We start from the raw sequence: 18,328 nt of genomic DNA on the forward strand, positions 1-18,328 counted from the left end.
AGGCCTTTTATCGACTTAGAATCTTGGTTAAGTTTTTAGTCACCCACAGCCTGTGTGAAAGAGATCCACTTGTGACCAACTGACAACATCTAAAAAAGCTTGATAAAATTTATCTATTACTTGTATTATAAGGTAACTATAATACTTTCACATACAAAGTCAAATCTATATATTATGCTGATTGTACAAAAATATACTGCTTCCTTGGCATAGATTTCTTGAAAAATTATGTTATTATGTCATTTACCAAGGTGTTCTGAGTGACGTAAAAATACCTTATTCTCTCAAAGTGGGTTTAATACTATTAAATTTATTTAAGGCTCAACTCATTTTTTTTTCTTTCTTACCAGCCCTCTTTTGACTTAAACATTTCAAACTTTGCTGCAGTGTTCAAGGGTATCACACAATTCAGTAAAATAATTCTTCACTAAATATCTTAATGCTCATGGCCATTGTTCACTTTAAAAATACAGAGATTCTTGTATTGCCTTTTACTGCAAAAACTTTTTTTATTGGCAAGCAATAAAAAAGTCGAGCGCGCTGTCTTACGGACAGCTCTTGTATGATTTATTTTCTAACATTGTTTGGCTTTAGATAGAGATTAACATTATGTGATTCTGCAAAATTTGTTTGTACAGTTATAAAGCATGAACTGTTTATTATATTTCTTTGAACCATTTTATAGTACATGTATAATACCTATATAGCTTTATGTTAGTAAAGTATCCTTTCTTAATTTTCCATTCTTATCATTTGCCCAGGCATCAGTGGCCGAGTAGTTATGGTCGTGGACTTCACACCACTTGCCCCTCACTACTGTGGGTTCAAATCCTGACAGGGACTTTGGAATATTTCATTTGAGGAAGCTATCCAGCTAGTATAGGGAATGCCGGTGGTTCTACTCAGGTGCTCGTTTGTGCCTAAAATAGTGCATGGAGGGGCATATGAGGTCTGCCTCCACCAGTAAAGCTGGAACATCGCGATATGACCTATACTGTGTCGATGTGACGTAAAACCCAATTAAAACAAAACAAATCATCATTTGCCATTACAGTACTGAACTTTCTTTGATAATTTTAGTCTATATAATATTTGTTAACCTTATTTATATTCTATCAACATTTATTTGATGTTTACAGATGCATGTGAAAGCATTATTCAACTATGACCCTGAAGATGATCTTTACATCCCATGTAGAGAGTTGGGCGTGTCATTTATGAAAGGTGACATTCTACATGTTATAAACCAGGATGATACAAACTGGTGGCAGGCATATAGAGAGGGCGAGGAAGATTACCAGTCACTGGCCGGGCTTATACCCAGCCGAACATTCCATGAACAGTATGTAACAGTAGTTAAACCATTCTCTGTAAAAATTACTAATCACATTGTTTAATCATGTAGCCAAACTTACTACAATATCATGATAAATAAAATACTGGTTCTAGAATAAAGTTTATTATTACAAGGAGTAAGGTTTCTTACAATTTGATAATAAAATACTATGTCTGGTAATATATTTTATCGGCTGTATCTTAACTGCAGGAATGTAATTTCACATATGTCACACTGTGTTTAATTGATTTACTTGGATTTATGCTTTCAGATAGCCAATATAATCATATTAACTCAGTCACTATTGTATACAAATTCAATTAATTTGCTAATGCATCATATATACATGATAGTGTTTCCATATTTTCTACAAACTATTTAGATTTATTACAGATAAGGAGCGGAATATGTCCTTAAGCAAAGTTCTGTAAAAAAAATAAGTTAAAATTATGTGATGTCGGTGAAAGAATGATGTACCTGCTGCTTTATATATATGCTGTTATACTAGTCTATCACTAGGCAACAATTTATTAATATTTGTCAATATAACAGCTTAAACTGCTATCAAAGTAAATGGTGTAACCATGGTGATAGGTGTCTATTATTGAAATCAATCATATATATATAATTGTAGAAGAGAGTCAATGAGACAAACTATTGGAACGGAGAATAAGGAAAATCAGAAGAAGGGCAGATCATGTTCCTGTGGTAGAACAAACAAGAAAAAGAAGAAAAGAAATATGTATAAAGAAGGTCAGTAAATAAATCCATATTCTGATCACTTGAATTTGAAGATATTTGCTCCCCTTTTGTGCCATCAAGTTTTAAATTTGCGATTAATATTTCTTAAATGTACATTCAGCACAGATGAAAAAAAAAGTTATTTTCAATGACCAATGCATAATCCTACCAATTTTTCTTATCAAATATTTTAATGCAAAGCAACCATTATCAAAAGATAAAACATAATATAAAATACTCTTTAGTACATTTATTTAGTAATTGCTGAACACAAGATTGGCCCAAAGTTGTTTCTGTATATGTCAATATACAGTGAAGACAGCATATAATGGCAATTTGCAAATTTTAAACTGCAACTTTTGTATTTAATATGAATTTTGTTGTTTTTATAGAACATGAGGAAATATTGTCATATGAGGAAGTGGCTCAGTATTACCCTGAGCCGAATAGACGACGTCCAATAGTCCTGATAGGTCCACCGAATGTAGGTCGTCATGAACTACGTCAAAGATTGATGGAGTCCGACTATGATAGATTCGCTGCTGCTGTACCTCGTAAGTTTTGTCTACTTGTAACTCTCTTAAATATTTATATATACATGTAATTCTTATCAAACAATGGTTCTGTTGTTCATTTGTGATATTTTTCATTTGTGATAAACATCAGTTTTGTTCTACTCTGGTAAAATTTGCATTCTTAACATTGCATCATAAAAAAGTATATAGTTTATCTGAAATCTAGACTAAGGGTGTGTGAATGCAGATTATTTTACAATGCCACATCTAATGTATTGATTGATGTCAACAGATCTTAATTCTATTATTATCCCTTTCATATTAACTCATTTTCGAACCAGAGTTTTAAATATGCTTATACCTTGCTGTGCAAAGATAATATTCAACTTTAAAATCTTTAACTCTGTTTGTAGATACTAGTCGTCCACGTAAAATTACTGGTCCAGAAAATGAGCATGAGATAGATGGTAAAGATTATCATTTTGTGACTCGTGAAGAATTTGAGACGGCCATAGCGGGAAATAAGTTTATAGAGAGTGGTGAATATGAAAAGAACATTTATGGTACGAGTGTGGAAGCTGTAAGACAAGTTATCAACAGTGGAAAGATTTGTGTGCTCAATACAGACCCAGAGGTATAAACCTTTAATATATGATACATTATACCTTTCTCAATATTGCATTTATAAAATACTTGTATATACTTATGTTTATCTTTGAAATGAAGAAATGGTAAGGTTAGGCTATCAATTTGAAATATGCCTTTTATATATTTATGAAGAATAAGTTTCAATTATACTTTTGTACCATAACCATTTTATGCTCCAACTATAGGGGGTGTATATATCTGGACTTGGTTGTCCATCCATTGACTGACAAAACTGTGGTATATGTGGACATTTGTGCCCTATGGTCACATTTCTAGTTTGTTTTTTGTAATCAACCTGAGTTTGATAAAGGATTCAAAAGGATAAACAATTTAATGATTTATAAATTATGTTAGGTTCGTTTGTATTCTTGAATATTGCTTTAAACATGTTGATATTATCCGCTTTACAGGGAATGGGAATTCCAGATAGTTCATGATTTGTACACTTTATTGACTGTTTAAATTATTATAGATATAAATGTTGTATATTTTCAGGCATTATACATGTTACATCAGACTGATTTGAAGCCATATGTTATATTTGTCTATCCTCCAAACATTGAAAAACTGCGACAGATACAAATGAGGCTTGGTGTTGAAAATATCAAGGTACATAACTCATTAAACATACCAGTTAATATTTGTTAGATCACCTGCTTTGAATACTAGAAAAAACTAAGCAAATAGTACTCTGTTTTTTTATTGATTGATTATTGATTGATTTATTTATTTAATGATTGATTAATTGATTGTAATTATGACAGCTTTTAATCTTAGTTAATTTTATATTTTGTGTCTATCAAAGTCAGAGTTGAATTGATTAAAAAGTGTTTAAGGTTTCCTTATTAAAGAGAAAACACAAAGTCATGTTTCATAGGGTAGCATATTTAAAAATGTAAATTTTGTTTAATTAATACCAGCAACACTTCCTTTATATTTTATATATTTTTTCCCATATTTGAAATGATATCACTTTAATCAAACAAAAATATCACTCTTTAAATTGTTCTCTTTTTTTAGGATGATGATTTGAGAGATATAATTGAGCGTGCTCGTGAGATGGAGGACAAATTTGGACATTTCTTTGATTATGTCCTGGTGAATACAGACATGGATAAAGCATTTGATGAACTTACAACTGAAATAAATAGGATAGAGGTGGAGCCACAGTGGGTACCAATGACTTGGATGCGTTGATCTGTTCTCTAGAATGTAGAGTAACATTAACTATTAAAGGTCATTATTTGACATGGATTTAACCTGTGAGACGGATTGTGTCTATGGTAAGGTTGAGTAAGTTAAGAAACTAAGGAGAGTGATAGAAATGGTCATATTCACTATTGGAAAGTGGTTTAATCCAAGGACAGTACTGATTGGACAATACTGGTCACATGACTGTGAAGTATTGATGACATATACCATATCATAATTATAGTGTATGTATAAACAGGCAAGGATTTACTTAGTTCTATAACGGACAGAGTACATACACAAGTGTAACCAGATTAAACCTGAATAATATACTGCAATAATATATAACTGTATACATGATAGTTGTATATGTTCAAGTTTTATGACATAGAAATATAAAGAGTGCAGTGTTTAAAGTTCACCTTATCAACATACTGTATTAATTGATTGTTAATTGAATCAGAAAATATAGTGCCTTCATGCTGTTGTATCATATTGTTTGAAATATAACAGCAAAGTGAAGTAAAATTAAATTAATTACTGCAAAGGAAATGATTGTAAGATGTATGTAAGATATTGATAAACACAATTTAAGGAAAATGTAAATTTTTATGAGAATTATTTTTTTGGTGCAATTATATAAATTCTGTTAACATTGAAATGAATTATTTGTCTTCTTTTTGTTTAATTGCTGTTGCTGTAAAAATGTTTTTGCGAAAGAAAAAGAAAGATATGTAATCATTTGAAATATATGTTATTTTATAGGAATTTTTCATACACAGAATACATAGATACATGTGCATATAAAATTTTACAGACATTTATTAAACAAAAAAATCAGTTCGATGATTTTGACAAAATATAGCAAAATTTGTGTCAATATTGGATTGCAATAGTAATTTCTTTCAGTTTTAAGGTTGACAATATATTGTATAGAAAACGTGTTGATATGAATAAGTAAAAGTTGTGATAATGTAATATAAAAGATGACTTCTGGTTGGCATTGAAGTATTTATTGAAGAGTTGTAAATTTGTAGAATATCACAGCAATTTATGCAGATTTTGTGTACCTTTACATCTAAAAAAGTGAGGCAAGGTATTTTATTTTGTTTAAGCGCATTTAGTGTCAACATATCAAAATAATGCAGGTAACGTCTTCCTACAACTTTATCATAATGTTTAAGTTATAGCTATAAATATCTGAGAAAGCTGTTTCATTTTATTTCAGCAAAGTTTTAATAGTTTGATAAGGTACAGTTAAAGGCAGTTTATAGTTTCAAATGTACCTACTGTTTGTCTGGACACTCAAGTGTTTCCTTCTATAGACCGATTAAATGTATGCTGTTATAACTGATTTTCAGTTACACAAATTGATACTAATGCATAGAGGTCCAAACTAGCGTTTTACTTTCAATCAGTTAGATGTTGATCAAAAAGGTATTGTTTAGTATAACTTTGTATGTATTAAAATAAGTATTTCATTGAGTTACCAGATCTAGTTGATTTAATGTACATGTAGTGTATATAGACAAAATTTTAGAAGAAAGCAAGTCCAAGTTTAATGTCCATTTGATTTGTCATGTTTCAATGGTTGTAAAAATTGATATTAAATTACAAATTACTTATCTTCTTATATTGTTTTATGTTTTCAGATTATAGTTTTTATTGTTTACAGAATGTAGTATACTCATTTTACATATCATTATCATGTTTTATATATAAATGATTATAACCATTCCCCCCTTTATGTTTAAAGTCAAAAAGCATAGTTTATATCAAAAGCATACAGATTTTAAATCTTACTACAGAAATTCATATTATTGAATTATGTTAATGGAACAAAATAAAAATGCAATATAATATACATTGTGTTGTTTATAATTTTCTTTTATGTTTTTATGATAATTATCAAGGAAATGTTACCAGTCACAAAATACAAGTCTTCTCTTTTCTATAAGATTCTTGATTTTCTCTGCCATATGATGCAGTTCACAAAATCATCTACAGAACATTTCTTGCATTTTAAATTGCAATAAAGATCTCTGCATGGGGATGTTATACAGACAGGCTTTTTCAGACCCTGAATTGTGTGAATGTTTAAAAAGTGTGAACGAATGTAAAATTACATTAATATGTCCCTCTATTAGTTACAACTACACAAGTTTGAAATTCAATAAATATGGAGTACATCGTATTTATGAATGTATTATAACTTATCGATAGAATTTCAAAGTACATTGTACTTTGGTTAAGACAAGTGTGGATAAACATACATATTTTTCACTGGCTTTAATATGAAGTGCGTAAGAAGAATGAATAAACTGCCAATGAAGATATGGAGTGGCATAAAAGTAGAAAATCCTTGTCATTTATGAATGACCTACATGTTAAAAGTTAATGTATGTTTCTGTTTGGATCATGGTATACCGTTTATATATTTTACCCTGCTAATTTATGTGATACACTTCTTTTCAGTTTAAAAATATTTTAAATTTAGCAATATTTACACTGTTTTCTATATAAGAAATAGAAAACTCCCAAGTTTGAACCAAGTCCAGTTAATATCACATTGTGATTAGGTTAAAGAATAAATCCTAAATTGAACAGAAACACCCTGGCTTCATTTTTACGTTATTAATACAAACAGTTTTAATGCAATATTTTTTCACTTCCTTTTGTTGGAAGACTTGTATTTGGAATAATAATAATAGTAAATAGGGAGAGAACATTGTAACAGTTTCCATTTCTGATAATTTAAAGTTGCTTCCTTTTGCTGTTAAAGACTGGTCAGTTTGTTAACTAAACCATTTAAAGTTGCCCATAATTTTATATTGGTGGTGTGTCAAGATTGTGATGTCATAGCTTGAAGAACCTTTTCAATGATGAAAATTCTTCATTCTTAATCTCTCAATGTTTCTCGAGATGAAGAACTTACTCCCAAAACTGATATTTAAATATATATACTAATCAAAACAGCTCATTGCATATTTTTTGCCATAAAGAACTTTTTGTATTATTGTATTACATTAAAAAACCCTTCCATGCAAGAGCTGATTATAAAAAAAGATTAGAAATCACATTACTCCAAGAATGACGTAAATGACATATTTCATAAATTTAGTTAGTCACTTGATGCAAAGGCATTATTACATGCTGATATGGACATGGTAGAAGCAATAGCTTATGTGAAGAATGGAAAAAAGAAAGAATAAACAACCATGCTACAATTTTCACTTATTTTAGTGACACAAACAACAATATAGAACAAAAATTATTGTTTTTGAGCAAAATGAAATGTTAGATACCGGGTACACTGTATTGTTAATACTTTATACATCATAATACTGACAATGTTTACAACAACAACTTACTAAACTTTATATGCTACATAAAACTTAAGATTTATTTTAACAAGAGGTTAATCATATTAGTTCTGGCAGTACAAACTGTTAGCTGTGAAAAAGTTCTGCACCAAAAACTATATTCCTTGAACAGTACTTTTGCATATACTCGTATGTATATAAAAATAATGTTTTAGATAAATTGTATTGCATTTTTTTAGAATAATACTGCTAGGTAATGTTACAATTTCAACATACCAACAAATAATAAGGATTAGTAAACATATGTTAACAGCATGATGTTTTACCATCATATAATAATACTGGTAATGACTGGTCTTAATAAAGTTACATGATTTATGTATTAAGTTTCAAACAACCTTGATTCAACAACAAAGTAACAACAGACAATTTAAAAAACAACATCCCTAACAACAATAATGATTTAAATTTTTTATAAAATAATGCTTAATACATTTTGATTTATATTAAAATTTTCCATTTCTGTAAAAACTATTTATTACCATTTTAATTTTTTTTATTCACATTTTGTAAGCCTTTAACATAATTGAAGCAATGAATATGGTTACTATACATTCAGTTAAAAGGCTGAGATAAGTTTGTTAATAAATACTTTAAGGATAAATTCTTTTGCCATGACTGTATAATTAAACTTCATTAATTAAACTTCATTAGCCAAATAAGGCAGAACATTCCAGTTCAACACAAAGGGTATACAAATGAGATAAGTAATGACACTGTATTTTTCTTATATTTCTTGGAATAAATTAACACAAATGTATAAATGAAATAAAGTTTAAAATTTGATTGTTATTTTCACATTTTGATGTTGGCTTGACCAAAATACATCCTCATCACTAGATGTTGATCTGGCTTGTAACTGAAAAACAAAAACAATTTCATAATTGTAAATTAAATACATTAATACATCTTAACTATGAAATAATCACAAAATGCATAATAAAAATCTGGAAACAAAGTGATCCCTCAGAAGCATTAATCGCAACAAAATTACATGAAAATTCTCATAATCTTCAAATGAACATCATTTTAAATGTTTGAATAATTGTTTGTTTTGGAACTTCTAAAAAAAGACTAGTCTAAGGGTGTATTGAATGTGTTTAAGTTGATTTCCTATTACATATAGAAATAATTGAACAAAATAAATTCTAAATTGGCAAATAAAATGAATTAGTAATTTGCAGTGTTATAGTAAATATATTAAAAAGCTTTTCTATCAAATTATTCATTTGCATTTATTAGTACTTCTGTAAAATTCTATGAACACAGTGAAATGGTTGCAATGATGTAGCTTGTATGATGTAAAACTTTATATAAATAAGTTCAGAATTCTTCAAAAGAAATATAAAATCAATGAAATACATGTATATATATCTCCCATTTAGTCCCTGCTGGGGACCTAGACTACAAATAAAAAAGTATCGATAAACTAATTGTGTCTATTTAGTTAACAAAAAAGATAAATATGTACATAATGTATGTTACTGAAAATATATAACACAGATAAATAAGAAACAAGTATTTATGAAAGCTCTTTTACTGTCTAGCTCTATGTTTTGATAAACTACTAACGGTATGCTAACTTTAAAATTTAAAGTTAATAATGGCATGCAAAGCAGAAATGACCGTATTATTTTATATTCTAACATTCCAGGTTAACATAGTTTTATTGTTCTACAAATACTTACTTTATCTTAAGAATGCTGGAATTAATAAAGGAATTAACATAAAATAATGTATGTTTAAGATTGCAAATACCGTATGTATAAGGACCTTTTGTTAATTTTATGTTTAAAAGAGATTGTAAACTAGAATGGAGACTTCAACAGAACAACACTTCCTGAACATCTTGGTTGCTTATGTATAAATTATTGATTTTAGTCAAATATGGCAGCTGTGAAATAATAGAATGAAAGAGGAAGCCAGACTTGGAATTTTGGATTTTCAAACCCCTGGTTATGGCATAGCCATGTAGAGACAGACAGATGAAATTTGTGATTGTAAAATACCCACTATAAGCCCTGGCATCTAGATTTAGTAGACCAAGCCTGACAAAAGTTTAAAACTTGCCTTAGCAGAGGTGGGTTGGCAATGGTACATAATCCTTTCAGAGAACTGTGTTATCATATTTTATTTATCTATCTTCCATTAATGTCAAACCCCTCACGGGGATGTAGACATAACTCCAGACTTCAGAGACAGCTATGAGATACAAGGGAATCCGGGAACTAGTCCCTAGCTCTTATTGAAGAGACCCCTTGGTTCTGTTACATGCCCAGTACCTCACTTTTCAGTAAAGATACTAGTATGTATAATAGTATGTTTCACTACTAATACAATTACAATGTGGGAATGATAAAAAACATGATTAAAATCAACAAAATATTATCTATTTTGGTTTATATTCCACTGTTTAGCATTACATATGTAGTGTAGTATATTTGTTGGAGAGATAACTCAGACATCTAATCTAAGACATTTTGCAATATCTTAATTATCTCCACGTATATTTAAAATTTTGCACCGAAAAGTTGGTTCAAATATTTTATGGCACACTAAAAAACTTATTTATGACAATGGAAACTTGTACTTCTTTTGTGTCACCTTCAGATTTACCTCTCCAACCATGTATACAATTTAATTGATGTAAACAACATGTACTCTTCTAAAAATTGTGGAAGCATCTAGTTCAGCGAACACTGGAAGATAAACGCATGCTTGCTTACAGAGTGCTGCTGCCCCCATATCAACGCTTTAAACAGGATTATTCTAAAACAACAATAAAATTTTGAATATCACCGAGAGGCTAGAAACAAAATAGCCGCATACAGAAATGCATGAACACTCAATTACTTCTGGGGTCAGCTGAACTAGATAAACCTGTATCTAAAAATGGAAAAGTTTGATAGGCTTGTCTTATAAATATAATCAATTATTGGCATGATTCCACTGTATGCAATGACATGGATCCAATCTGCCTAGAGGCAAGAAGCACCGTGTATTCATGAACTTACATTGCTGTCTAAAATGTTTTCTTTCTCTGTGCGTTGGTGCATTCACAGTAAAAGTGCATCTTGGTTCATATTCAGGTCTTTGAACTTCAAATACTGAACTTCGTAAAATCTCATCTGTGTGCATTCTTTCCTTTCGGCACCAACTTTGTTCTTTTTTCATCTCTACAGCACACCATGACTCTCTCTGCTCTCCAAGTTCCCTCGCCTCTGCGGGTGACAATGGTTGACGTTCACCGGACATCTTTATTTAATCGAATTTAACGTTAGACTGGCGATTTAGAGAAAGAATTATCCAGTATGTTCAACTTCCGTGTTTCTAGATGGCCTTACAACACCTTTCATGACGCTGTAAACATCCGCTGTTGCTAGGTCATATAAATTTAAATTTAGACATAATTCATGAAGAAAGTATAGATATTTTTATTGTAGATTATACAAAATGAATCTGGCATTGTCACCACGCTTCAGGAAACTGTAATAATATAGAATTTTAGAAAAAAATATCGACAAAATCAGCGCATTAATACATATTAAAGGGACGCTACTCTGAGTTTTCTTTATTCGTACTATACATTTTTCACACCATTATATCACATATTAATTTCTTTTAAACCATGATGTTCAAATGCACAAAAGTATATATAATTTAAATTTTTTCCATACATATCATCAGTACTGATGAACTTGAAATGGAAAAAAATATGCAAAAAAAAATAATAATCAGGGCCTACTCAGAATCGAGTTGAAAAGTAATTATTCTGAAATAAAAGAGTAAACCAGTGATCTTTAATTTTGCACACATGTTATTAGTTCAGACATGGATTTATATTGTAATATAAATCCGTGGTTCAGACCTTGATCAAACAGCATTTTCCTGCATTAAAACCTCAATGTTTTCCCATTCATAGATGATGCAAATATATCCTGATATAGAGACTGAAGATCCTGTCTGCCTTTGGAACCAGATTCACAATCATATTGTGAGCAGTCTTTTCACTCTTTATGTGAATGTTAAAATGCAATTGTTGATACTTTCCTTATGTAGCTGATTGATCAAGAAATTACAAATCTGAATACAAGTTTGTGGGATGCGACATTGAGCTCATCTTGGTGAAGTGTGAAATCAGTATTTTTTGTCATTACCTGAATGAACATTCATCTAGTACAAGCAGTTGGAATACAATGTATATTGTACATCTATCAACTGTTTAAAAAGTAACAGGTAAAGTAACATTTTAAAAACATAAAACCACTTCACTTGTGACGTTTGAAATTTAAATTCTGTACAAAAATTTTTAGGTCAAACTTGCAATAACCACATCTCAAGAGCAAGAATGCCTTTTTAAACACATACCTACATCTGTTACCAAAGATCTTAAATAAAATTTATTAATATTGGTAACATCTCTTCATTAAACTCAGTTCAATTCAATGTTGTGTCTAAAAGTTGCTGTGTACTCAAAATTGAGAGAAAAATGTAGCTAGAAGAAATGACAAACACAGGAGCGTTTGTTAAGTTTTTATCTTCTTAAATGATTATATATTGCATGTTTTCATACAAACAATCTTTACAAGAGAATGCAAAATATACATGAAGCCTTACAGGGTCATATGAGAATTTTTACATATATGTACATAAAGTTATATATTCAACAACAAACAAAAAGCATCAACCAATCACATCACTGCATTATAACCTTTGTATTTCTTCACAAAAGAATACATAAATACTACACTGTGATGTTCCAGTGTATTATTGCATGAATTCAATCTATTTTGTTTAAAATACAAAATTTCAATCAAAAATAAAACATTTCATATTTTTGTAACATTTACAGTCATCTAAAAAAGCCTTTGGTATACAAAACTACAATTGTATAAACATGTAAAAATCTGTTTAGATTTTTAAACACAATTCATAATTTTATTTCTCTCCAATACAACCTTCATCAAAATTAAGCCAGATCAACATCAAACTGTTATTTACATTTGTTATTAAAGCACACAATATTCTGTGCTTTTTTCTTTGAAGTAGATCTTTATTATCACATGCGAGTCCACTAAATTCCCCATCACTTCTGATAAGTTCATTAACAATATATTTCGATGCTATTCCATAGCTACACATATAGACAATACTTAAATTTAGGCCTTTCGCGACATATTTATTCTGTCTAACAATCGCAAGAAAAATAAAACAAATATCATAGTACAGCTAGATTAAAATATTTTCTGGCTCTCTTATATTATGTATATCAATTCTACAAGCAAAGACAAACATGATTTTGTCAAATTGTGTATGTAACACAAAATTGTTGACCATCAGTAATGACAATTTTAGTAATCAATAAATGTTGTTTATTACAATGAATGGAATATCTATACATGGTATTGCACAATTTCTATTTTCAAAAAAAATCTTCATACATGTAAGGATTTTTATTTTTTAAGGATACTGTCATCTTTTCAATTAATGATATAAATTAAAAAAAATTAAATCATTTCATTTTAAAGCATTTTATAAATAATAAATGATGCCCATCAATTTAGATTAATTCCAAATTTTACTTTGATACTAACTTCCAGATTAAAATAAGAAGTTATCAAATCTTTGTTGTTTTTTTTTTAAATTTGTTTTTTATTGTTTTTTTATCTGCATAACTCAGACTACCTAAAGCCATTACATTTCCACCATATTGTAACTATAAGAAAAGTTTACCTAGTTAATGTTTTATTACCCTGATTAAATGAAAAGCTAGCATTTACCTTACAACAGAATCTTTGGTAAAGTGAATTATCTGGTAATGAAGATGGTACAAGTGATAGTAGAAACACCGTTGTTATGCATTAGCACCATTATATGATATATAATAATAAATAACTTAATATAAATACACATAATCTATATGCTATATACATAAATGTTTTTTTTGCCATGTTGGTAATGAAAGTCCAACGGAAATTCTCAGGTCAATTTCAGGTAGCAATCAACAATGTCAAATCAATAACAGTTTGTTTACTTAGTCTCAATGTTGTTTAAGTGACATCATGTACATTGTATATATATTAAAATCATGAAGCAATCATAGTTAAAATTCATTCAAAATCTTCTGGAGCGATTTCTTGATTTAATATAAATAGTATTGCTATAACTCTGCCTGTTTTTATATAAATATCAGGACTGAAAGACAGGTATTATCTCATTTATACAAATTAACACAACACAAGAGTAAAACCATCACTAGAGTTTTGAGAGGAGTTTAAATTCCAACTTTTTCTGAACATTTGCAGCTGACAACCAAATTCTAAATCGGATCTTAAGACTTTATCATAAATGTTCTAGCTTTGTTTGTTACAGAAAGGTTGGTTTTTAAATCAAGCAAAGCTACCAAAGTTTGTTTTGAGTGTAATGGTTGGTTTAGCAGGTTGTGCTGCTATTTTTGCCTTCTCCTGGGCTTTGATCAGTGCACTCTTAGCTTCCTGGTTCACTTTTATTGCTGTTTCAAGCCGAGCTTTAAGATCAGTTTGTTTTGTCATGATTACTCGGAACTGTGCTGGATACTGTGGACCTATCTTCATGAGATGTGAGAGACTCTCATCATGTATTCTACGAGATATTTTACTGGCTGTGGGTAAAGATTTCTCATCCAGTAGATATGACACAAGAATGGGGAGAAAAACTGTCAGCAAAGTTATTCCTGTAAATACAAAATGGAGGTCTATCTTACATATAATCCTAAAACAGTCCACTTTAAATGTATTTCTTTTAACTTCTAATAATTGAAACAAGATTAAGAATATCTAGGACTCTTTATTTGCCTATTGACACTGGCATAACAGCAAAAGACATAGTATTTATCCATAAATCAAGACTTGTTCTTTTTCTTTTTTTAATCACAAAACAAACAACTAATTGACTAGAATATTGTCCCATAATTGTAAAAATTCAACATTTGTTATACTTACTTTTATTTTCTTCAGCTATTCCTATCAACATTTGAAATGTGTTAATAGAAGCAAGGAGTAGATCTCTCTCTAACTCTGTTTCAGGTGGACTCGTGCTACACGTGTATAAGTAGTCAATGATTTTAGGAGCCATTATATGAATATAAGGCATGGCATCTTCTGAACTGATCTGGGAGATCAGAGTTGTAAATAACTGACAACACTTTAATCTTATCTGAAAAATAATCACAAATCATATTTTTTTTTTTGTCTCAAAGGTAGAAGATCTATCAAAATATATATTAAATAAAAGGTAAAACAAACCTATCACATATCTGTAACAAAGTAAAATATTATTATAGTGTCCAAGAAAAACTATAAAGTTTATGTGGTAAGACAAAATTAATGCAGACTTTAAAGATTTTGAAAGATTGTGAGATTTTTGAAGAGTAAGTATTATAGAAACACTGGGACCCTGTTATACAAGGCCCATTTTAATGTTGACCTCAGTATAATGCTGAAGAGTCTCATTTAATGGGTTCACATTCCAAGTTTAATATGAGAGCTTATATCAGAACCCCTTCAATATCTCGGCTTGATACTTTGCACCAAAACTTGAGCAGTGTCATAAGGTTCTAATTTATTCTATTCTAGTAATTAAATAAGATACATTCAATAGTAAGAAACATTCAGTGATTCAACTACATGCAGCATATAATAGTTACTGAGAAATAAAGTTACACAAAATAACCTTTAACAAATTTTATAATGTAACTTTATGGTACCGGTATTTATCCCAGGTTAACAAGTGTTAGATTATAAAGCAAGATACTTACATGTGTATGTTCAGACTGCCAGCAGTCTAGGTAAGCCTTTATGCAGGGTTTCACTAACACAATATTTTTGTTGATTACATGTGATGCACATATAATGAACACAGTGATGGTGTAGAGATATGTTGTCTCATCCATACCAGGATAATCTGCATCTATCATTACAAAAGGTATATCACATTATTAGTCTTTAATATCATTTAAGCAATATATCACAACTTTCAATATAAACATAACATAACATAACATAACATACGTTTTATTGTAGTTAGAGGCCTCCGGCCCACGATACACATAATATTGTACATTTTTTTTATAATAGTTCATTATTTACAAAATAAATGATGCATCAACAATATATAATTCATATACATAAAATATTATTCTTGATCAATACAAAAGCGGTAATTTTTTTACGAATAAGTGAGTAACAAGAGTATTATTATCAACATTAACACTGCTGAATTTAAGAATGTATTTTAAAGCACAGCAAAGGAACAACTTATTCGTGTTCTTTAAATGCTGTTCACTGTATAAATTTGTTATGCATTTAACATCATCTAGTTCATATTATCGGTTCCAGTTAGTTAAATTAGGATGTTCCAACATTTTTAATAAACATATTTCTAGTTTCCAAAGCCTTGTATATATAGTTTGCAAGAGCGAAAATGCCCAATTCATCGTCACATGACATAATTGAATAAAATAAATTAATGTTTGGTTCACAGTTAAGCCAAGTTTGAATAAAACATTGTGTTCTCAGTTCATCATATAATTTACATATGAGCAACATGTGATACTCATCCTCAACATAATGAGCATGGTTATATAGACAAAATGGACAGTATCTGAATTGTCGGTCAATATTTTGGTGGCGTCCTTTTTCAATCATTAAATTGTGACCAGAGCATCTAAAGTTCGCCAATTGTCTTTTCAATTTAAATGGCAGATGTATTGACAGATATCTCTCTGTATCTAGATGTGATTTAAAGTGCTTATAATAATTGGCTTTGGGTGAGTTTTCTTCTTGCGAGAGGATATTTAGCGTAGCTCGATCGTTGACTCTATCAACCAGTAATGCCATAAAGTTTGTATAATTTCCAATTTCTTGAGCAATCCACGCATATCCAAACCCATATTCAAACAAAACATCCTTAATACAGGTTACCCATGTTTTCCTACCGGCCTCGTCTAGTCTGCGTAGCATTAAATAACATTGTCTTGGATAACGCTCATTTGGCATTTCTAATAGTTTAGTCCAGTATTTTACACATTTGGTTATATAATGTACTGAAATTGGAGCCCTGCCACATTCGCGGAGCGGGAAAAAGTTAGCTACATTCTGGTTTAGACCACAAATACGTCTGCAGAAGTCTGTGTGCACTTTCTCAATACTGGCTGAATACTGATAGCCCCAAATTTCTGCACCATAACACAAAATCGGTCGGACTATCGTGTCAAATAATTTAAAAGCGTCTTTAGGGCTAAAGGTACCAAAGTATCGTTGCTGACTCAGAATACAATACACTGCTTTAGAAGCTTGTTTGGCAAGAGTTGTTCGCGTGAGAGACCAACACAATTTAGGAGTGAAATATAGTCCCAAATATTTATAGTATGATACCACTTCTAATTTGATGCCATTAAAGTACCAGCGTTCGTAGTTACGCAATGGGCCACCGTTTCGAAAAACCATGACTTTAGATTTATCGGTGTTTAATTGTAGTCCACTATTATTGCAAAACGTTTCTATGGTATTTATATGTCTTTGTAAGTTTATAGCTGTATCTGCAAATGTTGAAACGTCATCGGCAAAAAGAAGAGCGTACAACTGGCCTGTATCTTCGGATAGAAATATTCCATGAGTAGAACCGGATCTCATATATTTTACGAGATCATTAACCCGATTCTTGCTCGCCATAGTCCGATCGTAATCCCCATTATCTCCTTAACACAGTATCAATAAGTATAGATCTGTTTTGCTGATTACAGTTAAGTCAAGCGTGACGATCAGGCGGTCAATATAGGTATGTAGTTATTAAATCTAAGTGATGTCCTAGCTAATGACCAACTATAACCGCCAACTATATAACAAAGGCCATCAATGGCAATTCAAATATCACAAAATGTATCAAATTCACAGTTCCGAGTTTTTTGCATTCAATAACATAGATACATTCTCACCACTCATCTATAAGTTAATCCATTTAAGGCACAAATAATCCAGAAAATTTCATTTTATTTCGCCTGCAAATTCAACAACGACTATTTACACCGGAACCGGAAACCAAATGTCACCAGTATTTACAGATAATATCGGTAATATAATTTATTTCACACCTTATAAAATGAATGCACTTTCAGCATTTGCACCATGTACAAAAAGAAATCATTATTGGATCTATTCTTATCAATTTAGCCTCGTTCTCATTTAAAAAGTCCAAAAAAATAATATTAAATCCTTATCACACCCAATATAGCCCCATTTTCCAGAATCCAAAAGATTCATATCAAATCCATATTGCATCCCGTAAAGCCTTGTTTTCAATTTTAGAGTCCAAAATATCTTTATAATTTATTAAATACATATCATACTCAATCTATCATCAATTTCCTTTTTGAGTTCCGAAATTCTATATCAAATCCTTATTGCAATTGAAGTAATGAAAGTTCTGTTAAAATGTCAAAAAATGGAGGTATGAAAAAGTCATTAAACGTGTATCAG

General features: G+C 30.2%; 3 protein-coding genes across 5 annotated transcripts in view; 1 reads left to right on the forward strand and 2 right to left on the reverse strand.

Moving 5' to 3' along the window:
* Positions 1-6,295, forward strand: part of LOC132714303 (protein PALS1-like) — a 60,020-nt gene extending 53,725 nt beyond the window's left edge. For both annotated transcript variants that reach the window (XM_060697142.1, XM_060697143.1), the window contains 6 exons: positions 1,140-1,342; positions 1,971-2,089; positions 2,470-2,631; positions 3,006-3,226; positions 3,736-3,849; positions 4,261-6,295. In XM_060697142.1, coding sequence (XP_060553125.1) covers positions 1,140-1,342; positions 1,971-2,089; positions 2,470-2,631; positions 3,006-3,226; positions 3,736-3,849; positions 4,261-4,437 — 996 coding nt within the window. In that variant the 3' untranslated portion in view covers positions 4,438-6,295. The remainder of the gene's footprint in view (positions 1-1,139; positions 1,343-1,970; positions 2,090-2,469; positions 2,632-3,005; positions 3,227-3,735; positions 3,850-4,260) is intronic.
* A 1,358-nt stretch (positions 6,296-7,653) lies between these two features.
* On the reverse strand, positions 7,654-11,235 carry LOC132714305 (uncharacterized). The gene is made up of 2 exons (XM_060697146.1): positions 10,829-11,235; positions 7,654-8,673 (listed from the first exon to the last, which is right to left on the reverse strand). The coding sequence occupies exons 1-2, from the start codon at positions 11,067-11,069 to the stop codon at positions 8,651-8,653; spliced, it is 264 nt and encodes an 87-aa protein (XP_060553129.1). The 5' UTR covers positions 11,070-11,235; the 3' UTR covers positions 7,654-8,650.
* A 1,099-nt stretch (positions 11,236-12,334) lies between these two features.
* LOC132714304 (HEAT repeat-containing protein 5B-like) overlaps positions 12,335-18,328 on the reverse strand; it is a 34,187-nt gene continuing 28,193 nt past the window's right edge. For both annotated transcript variants that reach the window (XM_060697145.1, XM_060697144.1), the window contains 3 exons: positions 15,610-15,761; positions 14,795-15,008; positions 12,335-14,526 (listed from right to left, as the gene is read on the reverse strand). In XM_060697145.1, coding sequence (XP_060553128.1) covers positions 14,204-14,526; positions 14,795-15,008; positions 15,610-15,761 — 689 coding nt within the window. In that variant the 3' untranslated portion in view covers positions 12,335-14,203. The remainder of the gene's footprint in view (positions 14,527-14,794; positions 15,009-15,609; positions 15,762-18,328) is intronic.

Source organism: Ruditapes philippinarum, unplaced genomic scaffold (genome assembly GCF_026571515.1).
Source record: "Ruditapes philippinarum isolate M1 unplaced genomic scaffold, ASM2657151v2 ctg525_1_1_1_1, whole genome shotgun sequence".
NCBI classification, from domain to species: Eukaryota; Metazoa; Mollusca; class Bivalvia; order Venerida; family Veneridae; genus Ruditapes; species Ruditapes philippinarum.